Source organism: Achroia grisella, unplaced genomic scaffold (genome assembly GCF_030625045.1).
Source record: "Achroia grisella isolate CSIRO2021 unplaced genomic scaffold, CSIRO_AGI_Agris_v1 utg1360, whole genome shotgun sequence".
NCBI lineage: Eukaryota > Metazoa > Arthropoda > Insecta > Lepidoptera > Pyralidae > Achroia > Achroia grisella.
In genome coordinates, this window is record NW_026712626.1 from 3,524,477 (window position 1) to 3,543,479 (window position 19,003).

The window sequence follows — 19,003 nt, forward strand, 5'->3', positions numbered from 1 at the left end:
GGTTCGAACCCCTAGTGGTGCCCTCAGACTAAAGTCGTATCCGTCAGGCAGGAGTTGGCCTTCAGCCGCTCCATAAGTCCTTCCACGGGTTTGGAGTGCCATCTGCACTCGCCCCATAACGTCCGGTGAAGCTGTAAAGGCCAGCTACGGCCAACAGCTTTAGAGTAGTCGAAAAAAAAAAAACTTGCAACTATTCGTCCGGTAAATTGTAAATAATCAAAATTAAAAAAAAACTTGAGTTATCTTTAGCCAAATCGCAATTTTTCCTTTCTTGGAACATGTTTATCTTCAGCTTAAACCCGAACCTACAATATTTCTTCCAACGGGACACGTATTCAGCATATCTAAGACTCATGTTTACAAATACCACTCAATAAATGCCTTTTAATTAACCCATAATCTATAACTGGGAATTAAACTGCTCGTTAGGCCGCCGAAACGCATTACGGGCCGTCAACGGAGCCCTAAACCAATAAATACGGGAACCGCCGCGCCCGTACATCAAACTGACATTAATGCTCGCTGGCAATCAACTACACCTATAAACCATTACAGCAACATAAATAAACTCCTAAAACTCTACATAGAATAAATAAATAACGGAAAAGTGTAAATACAAAACACAATCCAATATGTTTAACGGCGATATTCGTGTAACACGCCGTATTGTTGTTATTTTATTATTTAAATTAATGTAAATTTTATCTAATTAAACGATTTAAATGTTACATTAAGTGTAAGGCGTCGATCAATATTAAAATAAGACAATATTTGGGTGCAAGCTTACCTTGAACGTATGTAAACAAATGCAGACTAGCCACCAAGAAAATCCAGTTTCCAATCCCAAATAGACACATCCCTGTCCGGCACATATTGTAATCCACTGTAACAACACTACACCAGATGTTTTAATTCATTGAATTCACATTTTCACATAAAATATACGAATAATAATACAATCATTTCACACTATGTTAGCAATGCGATACAGACTATCCGCCATTTTCATACGAACCGCTGTGTTCAGAAACCGAACTCAATAATGAAAGGGCAATGCCCGGGACAAAATTAATGTCACATGAAGTTGTCGCTTTTGACACAAGGAAATGAAGTTAGCTGTACGACTAGTGTTGTAGTAAGTGCGATATCAGTCGTCGATTGTATTTTGCGTTTAGTTTCTCATAAGAAATATTTTAGACATTAAAGTCTGCTAATAAAACCTTTGTTGGTTGAGGTAATTAATAGGTTAATTACCTCAATCTACAGACAGGTTTTATTAGACTTCAGACCTCAATGGCTAAAATATTTTCTTCGTTCTAAAATATTTTAATAGTCCTTACGGTAATAAAAAAACGAATTATAGCTCGTTTTTTATTACCGTAATAATAACTCTAGACATTGCACACAGAGTTCGATTTAGTTCCAAACTAAAATGAGCAGAGCTTGTGTTAGGGGTACTAGACAGCTGTCATAAATACAGAATATAAATACTTTCATAATGTACATCGGAAACAAAAGTAAGTAAAAGCAATCATACTCAAGAATATAAATGTATTTATTTATAAAACGCTACAGTTAAGCTGTTGATTTTAAAACATATGGATTAGAACCACCTAACCACTTTCTATTTGTGGTTCAACCTATTTCTAGGTCTGCTAAGTGTACGTAGCGGTTTCTATGTTAATTATCGCATGCCTCTTACTTATTACTGCGTACTTATTTATTTAAGAACATTTATACAACAGACACTCAATACAGAAGTTTCTTGCTCGTTTTTCCTGTAATGATTCTGCGTTTCGATAGAGTGCTTGAATAAAAAAATATGACTATTCTAAAATTCAAATTTTTTTTTAATAATAAATAACAGATATTTTTGAGATAGAATGTCCAGTTTTATTTCTTTTTAATTACTAATCATTTTACAATTTTTTTTGTATAAAAGCCGTGAAATGCAATTAAAGGAGGTTTTATGTGCTAACAGATAGTGTGCTAAACTGCTAGACCACCGAAACCGTCATACAAAGCAAAGGTACAATTTATCATAGAACTTGAAGATATTAATCCGTTCTAAAATTATCGATTTAATAAAATATTTGAAACTGATTGTACATTGTTGTAACTAAACGAAATGTAGGATTAAATTTTTTGTCTGTGGTTTTGTTTTGAAATTTGACATATCAGGAAAGTCTAATTGTCAACTCAAGAATTTCAGCAAACGTTGATGCAAAAACTGCAACTCTATTAACAATTTAATTTATATAAAACTTTTTTTTAAATTTAGCAATATATGTTTAATATTAAAATATGGAATTGATATATTCAATGAGGCGCAAGCCTCTGAAATATCCACCGCCTCATTTCGAAAAGTAAGCAAATAACATTATCAATTTTACGATTCTTTTGCAGTATTTATATTTTTTTATTATAGAATTCAGAGGTTAAGTAATTGCTATATAAAGCTTTAAATATTTTTAAGAGCATTGGGGCTTGGGGCATTATGATTTAATACCGAAATTGTAGTTTACATTTCTAGTGTCTCCGATTATAGAATAACTTACCTATAACACAAATTATTACGAAAGACAGTAGTAGGTCCAAATCCTGCCCCTTTATATTCAAATATTGCATACATAATAAGTGAAAAATTAATATAAGAGCTTTGTCCACGATTTGACATTTGGCAATGGTTCTGACTACCCCATAAGTCGTTATAGTACAAGCCTGAGATTTTCAATATATGTTAGACATATACACTTTCTAAATGTTAATAGACTGGTTTAAATAACAATATTAGTTTTCAACTGAAGTTGCCAAGTTCTATAGTAGGAATGGATGTCAAAAATGACCTATATCAATGTCTAGCCGATGCACATAACTTCATCTGTATCAAGTATGCACAAGAAGAAGCTTACAAAACCAATAAAAGTTCATGATTATTTTTTTCTTTGACATATTGTTTTTGTTCTACTATTATTTTTTTTATTCTCTATTGCACTATAAAGAGTGTACAAGAGGCCAGTTTAATGCTATATGGCATTATCTACTAGCTAACCTTTGGGTAGAACTAGAATGATTATAATTCTCTTAGTTTTTTTTTTAAAGAATTGTTAAATGGTAAGGAATCCAGTAACACTGACCTCTTGCATATATTTTGTATATAGCCTATATAACCTTCCTTGATGAATGGGTTATCCAAAACTGAAATATTTCTATAAATTGGACCAGTAGTCAGAGATTACTGACACAAAAGATTAGCTCTTTCCTCCTAATGTTATTTTTTTTAAATGTTAAGGAAACTAATAAAGCACAGAACAATGGTATACAGAGATTGTATAGGGGTGCATATTAATATCTTTGCAATAGAATTATGAGACCCATTGCAATGCAGGAGGCTTAAGAGACTCCATGCATGGTATTTTATTCACTGATGAGACAGTTTCCTCACTGAAGGTACAGTTCTTTCCCGTCAACAGTCCTACAAATCTGTTAAAAGCTTGGTGAGCCGATTGCAGGATACAAAAGGAAAAAAAGAAATGTTAAGGAAACCAGTAGCACTGTGACCGTTTGCATATTGTCTATAATCTTCCTTGAAGAATGAAAAGTAGAGGAAGAAAGAAATGGGTTATCCAACACTAAAAAATATCTAAGTTAAAATTCATAGCGCTGACAATGTTATCTGATTGAACAGAGATTAAGTGCTAGCAGTTCCTATGTTGATTGTAACATGCCTAATCCTAGTTGTTAATTAAATATGAGTAAATCAATATTTATTTAAAAGAGCAACACACAAGTTTCTTGCTTATTCTTCTTGTGATGAATCTGCATACCGAATAAGTGGTAGAATAAAAAAACTTGACTATTCAAAAGTGCTTATATTAAGTTTATTTGAATAAAGATTATTTCTATTTCTATTGAAATTGTACCCGTAGTTTCTAAGAGTAATCCTTTCAACCAAACATTCAAACTTTTCAACTTAATAGTGTAAATTATTACTTTGATTTAAGTTATTTCTTCAGTCCCTTAGATGCGGAAGTGGTGAGACCCATTTGCACGATATCAAATTCGAATATAATTGCATTTTCGTCTCCGACTGAGTTGTCGGACTCCGATGGCAACACCTGGGGTGGTCATGTGTATGTTTGTGACTTGGATACACCGTGGGATAGTCACAAAGTTACAAGTACCCCATATCCTGTAAGTAACTATAATTTTTATACATAACTTTTGTTTTAGTATAGTATTGATCATGTATATGTATATATATATATATATGTTTTTTTAATGTATGGTAATATATGTTTTTTTGGGTTTTAGGCAATGGTACATCCATCTGACCTAACAGTATACGCAGTATCCGCTTTCCCCCCTAAATATGCATTTTTTTAATGGTTGTTAATGGAATGATGCATCCATTTGCATCAATGGTTATGCTAGAGGATCATAAGATGGACATGAAGCCAGATCAGTTAGCACATCCTGGCAAATTTACCAGGAATTTATTAACCTCATGTGGTACATTGCCAGCAAAGGGTTGTTAGTCCACATAACTTATCCCCTACCCCCTAATCCCAGGGGAAGGGGATTTCTTTATTTATTTATTCATTTGCATTTCATAATGTCGCAATAAGGGTTGATATAGTATTATTATAAGAGCACTATGGACCGTGATGGGCGCAGCAAGCTACAATGAGGTTCAGTGGCGTTAACAGAATTTAATTATTTTATATATTATTTTTCTAATCTAATGAATAATAATAATGTATACAGATACATTATTATTATGGACTGACTTTATAATTTATCTGTCAAATATTCGTTGACATTATAATAACATTTTTTTATTAGTAATTTTTTTAGGTTATCTATAAATATTTTTTTTTATATTTTTCTAATCTTCTGATAGAGTATTATTTATTTATCGACATTGCCAGAGGACCAGATGAGTGCAAACTAAGTTTGTAGTCTGGAAGCATTCATTTGTTTTGCAATTTTTACTAATGGAGACTAATAACCCCATTGCTAGTATGTAAGTAATGTACCATGGCAGGTTGACAATGCGGTTCCTTTAAATTCCTGGTGAATTTGTCATGATATGCTAACTGACCTGATCTCATGCTCATCTTAACTGCAACACTGCTGCATATACCGTTAGCGAAGGCAGGTGCACTATTACATTATCATTAATTAACTACCCTCTTTCCCTTTGATATACTTATATATGCCATTTGCATTCTAGTGGGAATGACGGCCTCTGGTCTAGTGGTTTAGCACACAACTCCACATCTGGCAGTTGCTGGTTCGATACCTCATGTTGGAAACTCCAACAAAAATAAGTGTTAAAACCGCTTGCATAATTTACTCATAATATTCAAATACATGACGCTGTGTTCTAATGTTTGTGATTGTCATTTGTTTTGTTTTTAATATGCTTTAATATTTTTGTTACACCTCTAATTATATCCACATTTTAATATATCCTTACTAATATTATAAATGCGAAAGTAACTCTGTCTGTCTGTCTGTCTGTCTGTCTCGCTTTCACGCCAAAACTACTGAACCGATTTAAATGAAATTTAGTACGCAGATAGTCTAGACGCCGAGGATGGACATAGGCTACTTTTTAATGCGAAAAAAGGGTTGTAAGGGGTTCAAAATGGAAATACAAGGTTATCTTTATGCGGTTGAATCCTTATTCGTCATATTTTCATTTCACTAGCTAACAACCAATCAACACATCGCGTGCGTTTGCGCCATTCGCCATCTTTTCATTTCACTAGCTAACAACCAATCAACACATCGCGTGCGTTTGCGCCAATAAGGTATCCATCACAGAGAACAAAACCACAGATAACATAATGTAAAACGAAAGATCTTGCCGGAAACATGACGTTGACGTTTAGTGAAAATATTGTTTTTTGACACTTTTTATGATAAAATCGTATATCGTGTGTATGTGTCTTTCTTTAAACCTGAAATTGGCCAATTGCGAGAAAAATTTGGGATTTTTTTTTTTATTACACTCAACTTAAAGTTTTACAATATAAATTACAAAAATGAAAGTCAATATCCAATGTTAAATAATAATAAATGTCAAATGTTGTTTCCCTGTTCCCTTAAAAAAAAACTATTAAGTTTTCTTTTTAAGTTGTTCAGTACAATTACAATTTCTTCAAATTTTATTATTTACATTTTTTAAAGAATGTTGTGGTGTAGCACTATCCGAAATTAAATTATTTACCCATTTTTGTAGGTTATACAGAAATAATGTGTGGGTGTTTATTTAAAAAGCATTAACACAAAATTAATAAAGTATAGGTATTAATAAATATATGGTTGTTGTATCAAAATAGAATTTTCTTATTTTTCACTAAAATAAAAACTAACTGTCTTTTTTATAAAATAAATGACCTTTTCATTATGCCATATATTATGGAACTATTTAAATTATTTAGCTGATTGTAAGAAACAAAATGTTGGTTTGTAGATTAATACTGTAAAATTATTATTTGTACGGAAACGATAAAAATATATTTTTGTGCTGCGACAAAAACTAATATTATAAATGTGAAAGTAACTCTGTCTGTCTGTCTCGCTTTCACGCCAAAACTACTAAACCGATTTGAATGAAATTTGGTATACAGATAGTCTAGACCCTGAGAACGGACATAGGCTACTTTTTAATGCGAAAAAAGGGTTGTAAGGGGTTAAAAGGGGGGATGAAAGATTGTATGGAAGAATCGTAATTTTTGAAGCTTGAAACTTATTTTTGAGACTGTTGATTAAATATAAATAAAAATGACATTCAATGTTTGTAAAAAATTACCCTTAAGGGGGTAAAATAAAATAGGGGATGCAAGTTTTTAAGTAAATTCGTCATTTTTGAAGCTTGAAACTTATTTTTGAGGCTGTTGATTAAATATAAATACATATGACATTCATTGTTTGTAAAAAAATTACCCTCAAGGGGGTAAAATAAAATAGGGGATGCAAGTTTTTATGTAAACACGTCATTTTTGAAGCTAGAAGCTTGAATCTTATTGTTGAGACTGTTGATTAAATATAAATACATTGACATTCATTGTTTGTAAAAAAAATACCCTTAAGGGGGTAAAATAAAATAGGGGATGCAAGTTTTTATGTAAAATCGTCATTTTAGAAGCTAGAAGCTTGAAACTTATTTTTGAGGCTGTTGATTAAATATAAATACATATGACATTCATTGTTTGTAAAAAAATTACCCTCAAGGGGGTAAAATAAAATAGGGGATGCAAGTTTTTATGTAAACACGTCATTTTTGAAGCTAGAAACTTGAATCTTATTGTTGAGACTGTTGATTAAATATAAATACTTATGACATTCTTTGTTTGTAAAAACAAATACCCTTAAGGGGGTAAAATAAAATAGGAGATGCAAGTTTTTATGTAAAATCGTCATTTTTGAAGTTAGAAGCTTGAAACTTATTTTTGAGGCTGTTGATTAAATATAAATAAATATGACATTCATTGTTTGTAAAAAAATTACCCTTAAGGGGGTAAAATAAAGTAGGGGATGATAGTTATTATGTAAATTCGTAATTTTTGAAACTAGAACGATGAAACTATTTTCATTGGTTCTTTTGGGGTAGATTTTTAAAAACCCCACTAATGTTATAACTGTGAAAGTAACTCTGTTTGTCTTTCTGTCAGTCTTACGCTCCAAAACAAAATAAAAATTTAAATGAAATTTGGTACACAGTTAGTTTACACCCGGACAAAGAATATAGGGTACTTTTGAATGTGAAAAAAGTATTGTAAGGGGGTTGCAATGGTAGGCTGTATGGAAGAATCGTCATTTTTTAAAACTAGAAGTTTGAGACTCATTTTTAGGCTGTTGTTTAAATATCAATAAATATGATATTCAATGTTTGTAAAATGTTTACTCTTAGGGGGAGGGGGGTAGTAAAATAAAATAGAGAATGAAAGTTATTGTGGAAATTTGCTGTTTGTGTGGTTGTGGAAGCTAGAACGATTAAACTTTTTTCTTTGTCTTTTTAGGGTTAGTTTATTAAATACCTTACTGATATTATAAATGTGAAAGTAACTTTATCTGTTTGTCTCGCTTACACGCCAAAAATACTGAACCGATTTAAATTGAAATTTGAAACAGACATAGATAGACTAGATCCTGAGAAAGGACATAGGTTACTTTTTAATGTGAAAAAGGGTTGCAAGAGGATTAAAAGGGTAGATCCAAGGTTATATAGATGTATCGTCATATTTAAAGCTAGAAGTTTGAAATTTATTTTTTAGCCTATTGATTAAATATTTATTTTTACTTTTTATCATTTTTGAAGCTAAAACGATGAAACTTATTTATTTGACTTATATTGTGTTAATTGAGTTAAATATTTTTTCATTATTTACGCGGACGAAGTCGCGGGTACAGCTAGTATATATATAATTACGATTTAATTTCCAATTTAGTGTTTTTATAATTATTTATAAGGAATACATCCATGCAACTCGTTGAGATTCACACACCTTACACTACACAAAGACCTCGATGTTTTCCAACTAATATAGTTGGATGTATGTATTTACAAAAAATATCTATGTATTCATATCAGTTGTCTACCTATAATGAAGCTCTTCTTGACTTGGCACTAGATGGCGCTGTGTGGATTGTCCTGACATTATTATTTCCAGATATCTACACTTGAATGGGATAATGAAGGCAAGCAACTGCTGGTTGCGACGACGGACGGAGATGTGTCTGTGTTTGGTCAGAAGGATTATCTGCTCAATGAATGGCAATGTTTGTACACAGCACAGTTTCCTGGTGAGTTTTCAACATGTTACGGCCTTTTTTTTTTTTATAACACAGGGGACAAACGAGCATGCAGCTCACCTGATGGTAAGTGATTACCGCCGCCCATGAGCACCCGCAACACCAGGGGAATTGCAAGTACGTTGTCAGCCTTTTAAAAAGGAATAAGCTCTTTTCTTGAAGGTTTCAATATCGTATCGGTTCGGAAATACCATTGCTGGAAGGTGATTCCACAATGTGGCACGGCTACAAACACCCTAGATCCATATAACTACTTATACATTACACAATCCGTAGTTCTTGCCAAACTGAAGAGGAAACGCCACTACACATCCTATGTGGTTGTAGCCCACTCATGCATAAACGAAATATCTCCTTTGGAAAGTTTACACTATCCTGAGGAGATAAAAACCATCGTTTCTAAGAATATCCTTCAATTCTTGTCCCTGACGGGTCTAGGTAGCGAACTCTGAAAAATTGCGAGCACAATAGATCTATGTAGGTTGCAGTGTAACAGGGCCAAACACCTGACAATAGATCAAATAACTCAATAATAAAAAAAAAACTAAATGGGCATGGATTGTTCTTGGAAAGTATGTCCCAATACTTTCCAACAGTCGATGACTCAAAAGAACGGCATCCAAGAGGTACGAGGACTCCAATGATAAGGGTGTAACTCCTAAATTTTTTTATTTTTATTGGTAATTAAAATTTTTCCCCTCGACCATCAACCCCTATTTTTTTATAGCAATATTAATTTATATGACAAAACAATGTTTGCCATTGGTTCTATGTGCATATTATGTTACTAGCTGTACTAGCGACTTCGTCCGTGTGGAATTTAACAAAAAAGTTAATTAGAGAATTTTTCTAAAATAAAAGTAGCTCAAGTTACTCCTTATTACATCAGCTACCTGCCAAAATCGGTCCAGCCATTTCAATATACTGACCAAAATTTATAGATAGCAATTTCGAAGATCGAAAGCAAAATTTATAGCGAATTCGTCCGCGTGGACTTTAACATTAGTTTTTCTAAAATAAAAGTACCCTTATGTTGTTCCTTATTACATCAGCTACTTGCCAAAAAAAGTCCCGTCAAAATCGATCCAGCCATTTCAGAGATTAGCCGAAACAAACAGACAGACAGAAAGACAAAAATTGTAAAAAAAATATTTTGGTGTATGTACCGTAGATATAATTTTATTTATATATATGTACAGATGTGGAATGTTTAAAATTGTAACTAAAATCTATTGAATTGTGACTTTAGAAGCATTTTCTTGTTTCAGGTGAGCAAATTATAAAAGCAGTTTTTTTCCACAATGGACGACGTTTTGTGTTAATGGACAAGAAGCCTGATGCACCAATTACTGAGAGAATTCAGATGTCCAGGTCCACACCAACCCTCAAGGGATTTGGGTAATTTTTCAAATTTTTTTTTAATATTTAACTATTATATATATGGCTGGCTGGCTACCGTTCAAGGCAGCTGGCCTGACAATATTGTTTGCTTTAGCCCAAATCCCTTGACCCTCAAGGGTTAAATTAAATATGAGGTCATCATCAGCCCACTACAGTCCACTGCTGGACATAGGCCTCTCCCAAGGCACGCCACTGGGCACGATCTTCAGCCCTTCTCTTCCATTTTTTACCCGCAACCCTACGTATGTCGTCGCTCCACCTAGCTGCGGGGCGTCCTACACTACGTTTGCCAATTCGCGGTCTCCACTCTAGAACACGCCTACTCCAGCGAGCATCGGTTCTACGACAGATATGACCAGCCCACTGCCACTTCAACTTGCAAATACGAAGAGCTATGTCGGTGACCCTAGTTCTCTGGCGAATTACTTCGTTACGGATTTGATCCCTCAGAGAAACTCCAAGCATAGCTCTTTCCATAGCTCGTTGAGCGACTTTGAGTTGGTGGACCAGTCGTATCGTCAGTGTCCACGTTTCGGCACCGTATGTCATAACGGGTAGGACGCACTGGTTATAAACCTTGATCTTAAAATATAACATAAATTCTCATAATTGTTTTAAATGTTTAATTGTTATATATATGATTCAGTAGCGCATCAGAGATGTAGACGTTTGCAGCAATACCTATAGATGGCTTTGAAGCAATAATGCGATATAGAACTGCATCAGTGATGTGTAGAATTGAGGGAGCAAACAGCCTCCTAAACACCATATCATATATGTCGGATTGTCCGCTCCAGAGACACTGGACATCGCTGCACTGTTGCGGACCCAATGCTTCTGGACGTTGTCAATAGACATAACTACTCCTAAACACCATATCATATATGTTGGATTGTCCGCTCCAGAGACACTGGATATCGCTGCACTGCTGCGAACCCAGTGCTTCTGGACGTGGACATAGACATAACTACTCCTAAACACCATATCATATATGTTGGATTGTCCGCTCCAGAGACACTGGACATCGCTGCACTGCTGCGGACCCAGTGCTTCTGGACGTGGACATAGACATAACTACTCCTACACACCATATCATATATGTTGGATTGTCCGCTCCAGAGACACTGGACATGGCTGCACTGCTGCGGACCCAGAGCTTCTGGACGTGGACATAGACATAACTACGCCTCAAACCCATATCGTATATGTTGGATTGTCCGCTCCAAAGACACTGGACATCGCTGCACTGCTGCGGACCCAGAGCTTCTGGACGTGGACATAGACATAACTACTCCTAAACACCATATATATGTCGGATTGTCCGCTCCAGAGACACTGGACATCGCTGCACTGTTGCGGACCCAATGCTTCTGGATGTGGACATAGACATAACTACTCCTAAACACCATATCATATATGTTGGATTGTCCGCTCCAGAGACACTGGACATCGCTGCACTGCTGCGGACCCAGTGCTTCTGGACGTGGACAATAGACATAACTACTCCTAAACACCATATCATATATGTTGGATTGTCCGCTCCAGAGACACTGGATATCGCTGCACTGCTGCGGACCCAGTGCTTCTGGACGTGGACATAGACATAACTACTCCTAAACACCATATCATATATGTTGGATTGTCCGCTCCAGAGACACTGGACATCGCTGCACTGCTGCGGACCCAGAGCTTCTGGACGTGGACATAGACATAACTACTCCTAAACACCATATCATATATGTTGGATTGTCCGCTCCAGAGACACTGGACATCGCTGCACTGCTGCGGACCCAGAGCTTCTGGACGTGGACATAGACATAACTACTCCTAAACACCATATCATATATGTTGGATTGTCCGCTCCTTTGACTCCGGATATCGCTGCACTGCTGCGGACCCAGAGCTTCTGGTCGTGGACAATAGACATAACTACTCCTAAACACCATATCGTATATGTTGGATTGTCCGCTCCAAAAACACTGGACATCGCTGCACTGCTGCGAACCCAGTGCTTCTGGACGTGGACATAGACATAACTACTCCTAAACATCATATCGTATATGTTGGATTGTCCGCTCTAGAGACACTGGATATCGCTGCACTGCTGCGAACCCAGAGCTTCTGGACGTGGACATAGACATAACTACTCCTAAACACCATATCATATATGTTGGATTGTCCGCTCCAGAGACACTGGACATCGCTGCACTGCTGCGGACCCAGAGCTTCTGGACGTGGACATAGACATAACTACTCCTAAACACCATATCATATATGTCGGATTGTCCGCTCCAGAGACACTGGACATCGCTGCACTGCTGCGGACCCAGTGCTTCTGGACGTGGACAATAGACATAACTACTCCTAAACACCATATCATATATGTCGGATTGTCCGCTCCAGAGACACTGGACATCGCTGCACTGTTGCGGACCCAATGCTTCTGGATGTGGACATAGACATAACTACTCCTAAACACCATATCATATATGTTGGATTGTCCGCTCCAGAGACACTGGACATCGCTGCACTGCTGCGGACCCAGTGCTTCTGGACGTGGACATAGACATAACTACTCCTAAACACCATATCATATATGTCGGATTGTCCGCTCCAGAGACACTGGACATCGCTGCACTGTTGCGGACCCAATGCTTCTGGATGTGGACATAGACATAACTACTCCTAAACACCATATCATATATGAGGGAGTGTCCGCTCCAGAGACACTGGACATCGCTGCACTGCTGCGGACCCAGTGCTTCTGGACGTGGACATAGACATAACTACTCCTAAACACCATATCATATATGTCGGATTGTCCGCTCCAGAGACACTGGACATCGCTGCACTGCTGCGGACCCAGTGCTTCTGGACGTGGACAAAGACATAACTACTCCTAAACATCATATCGTATATGTTGGATTGTCCGCTCCAGAGACACTGGACATCGCTGCACTGCTGCGGACCCAGAGCTTCTGGACGTGGACATAGACATAACTACTCCTAAACACCATATCATATATGTTGGATTGTCCGCTCCAGAGACACTGGACATCGCTGCACTGTTGCGGACCCAATGCTTCTGGATGTGGACATAGACATAACTACTCCTAAACACCATATCATATATGTTGGATTGTCCGCTCCAGAGACACTGGACATCGCTGCACTGCTGCGGACCCAGAGCTTCTGGACGTGGACATAGACATAACTACTCCTAAACACCATATCATATATGTCGGATTGTCCGCTCCAGAGACACTGGACATGGCTGCACTGCTGCGGACCCAGAGCTTCTGGACGTGGACATAGACATAACTACTCCTAAACATCATATCGTATATGTTGGATTGTCCGCTCCAGAGACACTGGACATCGCTGCACTGCTGCGGACCCAGAGCTTCTGGACGTGGACATAGACATAACTACTCCTAAACACCATATCATATATGTTGGATTGTCCGCTCCAGAGACACTGGACATCGCTGCACTGTTGCGGACCCAATGCTTCTGGATGTGGACATAGACATAACTACTCCTAAACACCATATCATATATGTTGGATTGTCCGCTCCAGAGACACTGGATATCGCTGCACTGCTGCGGACCCAGTGCTTCTGGACGTGGACATAGATATACATGAATTGAATGAATATAAACTGCAATTCTCTGACATAGTTTATAATTTGTTTATTAACATAATGTGGATAAATATCCGAATTAAATTAATAAAGAAAGTAAAAAAATATAAGGACAGAAACGAATACAGTCCACATTTGTCAAAATATCTGAGCTGCATTCTTAAAATTTTTACAAATATAAAATGTAATTACTGCCCTGCAAAACTCTTGTCGAGGTTTATCCTGGGTTATTATTATGACGGCCTCGGTGGTCTAGCGGCCTAGTACACCGCCTTACTCTCGATGGTCGCGGGTTTGATTCCTCGCACGGTACAAACATTTGTATTCATGAGTATGATTGTTTGTATCGGTCTGGGTGTTTGCTATGTATAATATGTATGTATTTAAGAAAAAATATCTATGTATTTGTAACAGTTATCTAGTACCCATAACACAAACTTTAGCTAGCTTGGGTCTAGATGGCGCCGTGTGAGTTGTCTTGAAATATTATTAATAGTTGTACTTTCTGTCCGTTGCCAGCGGGGTGGCGTGCGAAGGTGCGTTCGTGCTGACAGCGTCTGGTCTGGCGGCTGCGCTGACGCCCCCGCAGGGCTCCGCTGACGGCGCGCGAGCCACCGTCGCCTCCGAGTCCCTCAGAGGGCGCCACCACATCATCTGCGCTGACATCGCTCACAAGAGTATGTACACCATACACAATCATGTACTAATAATACCGACGACCTCGGTAGTCTAGCGGTCTAGCATACCGCTTTACGTCCGATGGTCGCGGGTTCGATTCTTCGCACGGCACAAACATTTGTATTCATGAGTATGATTGTTTGTATCGGTCTAGATTTTTTATGTATATTATGTATATATTTCCGAAAAAAAAAAATTATGTATTTGTATCAGTTGTCTAGTACCCATAACAACGGCTTTAGTTAGCTTAACTTGGGTCTAGATGGCGCTGTGTGAATTGTCCTGAGATTATTATTATGATACTAGCTAATTTTGCATTAAGCATGTAGTAAAACGTCAGATCACTCTCGAACTGATTTTATTAATGAGTTAATTCTATATACTAAAGCAACAGAAACCAAACAAATTAATATTATAAAATTATTACTACAAAGCATTTGCCTTATAAACTAAAATCGATATTGAAAATAGAAAGAAAGAAAGAAAGAAAATTGTTTATTTGGTACACTGAAAATAATTTTTAAAATTTAATTTACATTTTATATTAATAATTAGAGTACCAACTAGGTCTCCGCTCAGCATATGTCGTGACGGGGTGCCACGACGCTGGTATTCAGCGGATACCTTCATATATAATAAATATAATAAAATAATAATAATAATACACATACATACATAAATCCAGGCGGACAACACAAAGCAAACATTTACGACATACTACCATATATAAATAAACATCAAACATAAACTACACACTGAAAACATAAAATAAACATAAATTCTGGTGACACTAGTACTACCTCGCATTACCCCGCTTTTGGAGTGCAGACACATCACGGCACAGTTTTCTGAGTGAGGAGGAGTATTTTTTTTAATTTATTTTTAAAAATCTGTACAGTTGCAAAAAAAATCTGCAAATAGGGGTTGCTGATAGAAGGGTGAACATTTAGGTAGGTTTTGTATGTATTATATATTATTTAATGCCACATTATAGTTGTCAATATAGGACTGTATATATATGGGGCTGGTAGATATAATTATGCAAACACGGGTTTTAAGAAGCAATAATATAATATTATGTACAAAAGTATAATCATTAGCAGAACAAATGACAATGTCATATATATTTTTCTATATAAAATAATAGACAAAATACATAAATAATATACAAAGAGGTGCGTCCTGCACAATAGTAAAAAAAAATTAAGTGATACTCGGGGACTGGCGAGTAAAGCTATTGCATAGCATTTTTTCACAACTTATGCAATTATAATTATCTATTTATGTTATTTATGCATTTTTTTTATATTAATTCAAGTACACTTTTCTCAAAAGCAACACACAAGTTTCTTGCTCATTCTTCTTGTGATAAATCTGCATTCCGAATGAGTGGTGGAATAAAAATATGACTATTCAAAAGTGCTTGTAATGAGTTTATTTGAATAAAGATTATTTCTATTTCTATTTTTGAGAGTGGTGAACGATGAAAAAACAATCCCATCAAAAACATATATGTGAAATGATAGTCGAGTACAATATTATGATATATACCTTGATTGTTGACTTCGACGACAAAAGAAGTGAGATCTAAATGAGTGCCAAGTTCAATGGTCTGTCCTGAAATGTATTTATAACAATATATAATATCATTTATTCCTTTATATTCACCTAATTACCTATGTGCATGCCAAATTTGAACTTCCTAGGTTATCTGGAAGTGGGTTATAATTTTGATCTATAGTTGATCAGGGATAAAAATGACGATATTTGGACGTTAATATCTAAATAACCGTTTGAGATATGTTTATGAAATTTGGAACACATATTTATCTCGCAAGTCTCAATATCTGAACCATTTGACAGGTTTATGTGAAAGAGTTTTTGAGTTATGAGGGGGTCAAAAGTGGCTCTAAATGGTTCGTGTAAATATACACACGGTGCTGCTCGCCAGTTCTCTTACTTGAAACTCGGCTTGACACGCTACCGCGTGTCTAGATTTATTGTACAGTAATTAAATAATATACTTTCTCACAAACAGCTGCTTACGTATTCGTCCGATTTCGGAACAGCTCGGCTCGTCTCGATCCGTGCGAGCTTCGTACAGTATGCTAGTCGCATACACCGTGCCGAAGTTTGCCGAACTGAGACGATGTTAGACGATGCAAATCCATCCGTCCATACACACTACTTTTCGTGTTTATAATCATCATCATCATCATCGTCATCGCAGCCCGGAAGACGTCCACTGCTGGACATAGGGCTGTTTATAATATTAGTAAGATATTTGTGTGAGTCATCTGCAAAGATAGAGATCTCTGGCTACCCTTGAAGGCAGCTGGCGTGATGTTATTGAAAAGAAAGAAGAATGAAAATCATAGATTGACGACCTTTATTGATATTAATATATATTTACACATTTGACATAGGTACATTTGACATATATATATATATATATATAAATATAAATAAAATTGGAGTGTCTGTTCGTAATATTGAAATAACCGTTTTTTACTAAAAGCATATGAATATAAATACGGTACATACACCAAAATATCTGATAGATGATGTGATAAGGGGTAACTTAGGTTACTTTTATTTTAGAAAAATAAAGTTAAATTCCTCGCGGACGCAATATATATATTTATTCTAGTTGTCCCGGCAAACGTTGTTTTGTCTTAAAATAAAAAAAAAATTTAGGGGTGGACTACCCCTAACATTTAGGGGGATGAAAAATAGATGTTGGCCGATTCTCAGACCTACTCAATACGCTCACAAAATTTCATGAGAATCGGTCTAGCCGTTTCGGAGGACTATGGGAACCAAAACTGTGACACGAGAATTTTATATATAAGAGATATATATATTTATTTATTTATATATATATATTTATATTTATTTATTTATTTATTAGCATACAAAACTGGATTGTAATCCAACACTATGCATGCCTAATAGCTAAATTATATAGACGCATTCAATATACGCTAGGTAGTAGTATGCACACACACACACATAGATACATATACATACACAAGTAGAACAATTACAAAAAACATCTATAATATTTATATACAAGGGTTGGCAACATGGCTGACACTCGGGATTTGCCATGACAGCTTAACCGTCACGGCGCTGATAGAGATCTCTGGCTACCCTTGAAGGCAGCTGGCGTGATGTTATTGTTGCATGTTTCAGCTGGTAGCGTGGTGGTGGCGGCGGGCGGTCGCGCGGCGGTGCGCGTGTACGTGTGCGCGGTGGCGCGGCCGCCGGGCCGACCCCCCGCGGCCGCCCTCCACGTGCAGCCGCTGCCCACCATCTTCCTGCCCGCGGACCACGCGCCGCCAGGTACTGTTACTCTATTTATAACCTACTAGCTGACCCCGCGAACTCTGAGTACGAGATTCGAGTCAAAATTAAATAAGTCAAAAGTTTTTCGAAGTTTAATTACGCATTTGACAGGTACCAGCTGTTTGTATGGGAAAATAAAATTGTTGTTTTTACTATTTTACATGCAATTTCTTCATATTTTATCACCGTTTAAACCTTCCCTGGACTTCCAAGAATATTTTAAGACTAAAATTAGCCAAATCGATTCAGCCGTTCTCGACTTTTAGCGAGACTAACGGACAGCAATTCATTTTTATATATATACACTTAAAAAAATATCTATACAGATCAACCTTGATATAACAAATCCGAAGAAAACAAGTAAATATTCGTTGAATTGACGCTTGTTATGTTGATATAATGTTATATAGCTTAACTAGCTCCTCGCCGCGGCTTCGCCCGGGTGTACATGTATTATATTATACATATAAACCTTCCTCTAGAATCACTGTATCTATTAAAAAAACCGCTTCAAAATCCATTGCGTAGTTTTAAAGATTTAAGCATGCGGACGAACAGACAGCGATTTTGTTTTATACTATGTAATAATGATTAAGAAATATATTAACAGTCACATAAATATTTAAAATCACTTAAAATTATTAGAAATAGAAATAATGTTTATTCATCATCATTCATCACATATAAACCTTCCTCTAGAATTTATTTAAAAAAACCGCATTAAAATCCGTTGCGTAGATTTAAAGATTTAAGCATACATAGGGACGGACAGACAGCGACAGCGACTTTGTTTTGTACTATGTAATGATAATGAAGCCTTCCTCGACAAATGTACTATTGAATGGACTATATGTAACACAAAAATATTTTTTCAATTCAGTGACTACGGAACATATTATGTTATTAGTTATTATTAATGTAATTTTATTTATTAATGTAATTGTAATTGAATTGAATTTGTATAAATATGAATTACTGTATCTTATGACTTGCCATATATGTAAAGAAGTTTTTTACATTGGTTAATAAACGAAATGTGAAATATGAAAAAAATTCGAACCAGTTGTTCCTGAGATTAGCCCGTTCAAACAAACAAACTCTTTATA

General features: G+C 36.1%; 1 protein-coding gene across 1 annotated transcript in view; it reads left to right on the forward strand.

Annotated features, from left to right (window-relative positions):
- Nucleotides 1-2,215: 2,215 nt before the first annotated feature.
- LOC131855253 (mediator of RNA polymerase II transcription subunit 16) overlaps nucleotides 2,216-19,003 on the forward strand; it is a 37,400-nt gene continuing 20,612 nt past the window's right edge. The window contains exons 1-6 of the mRNA XM_059206496.1: nucleotides 2,216-2,366; nucleotides 4,017-4,194; nucleotides 8,685-8,817; nucleotides 10,095-10,224; nucleotides 14,391-14,548; nucleotides 17,745-17,894. Coding sequence (XP_059062479.1) covers nucleotides 2,305-2,366; nucleotides 4,017-4,194; nucleotides 8,685-8,817; nucleotides 10,095-10,224; nucleotides 14,391-14,548; nucleotides 17,745-17,894 — 811 coding nt within the window. The 5' untranslated portion in view covers nucleotides 2,216-2,304. The remainder of the gene's footprint in view (nucleotides 2,367-4,016; nucleotides 4,195-8,684; nucleotides 8,818-10,094; nucleotides 10,225-14,390; nucleotides 14,549-17,744; nucleotides 17,895-19,003) is intronic.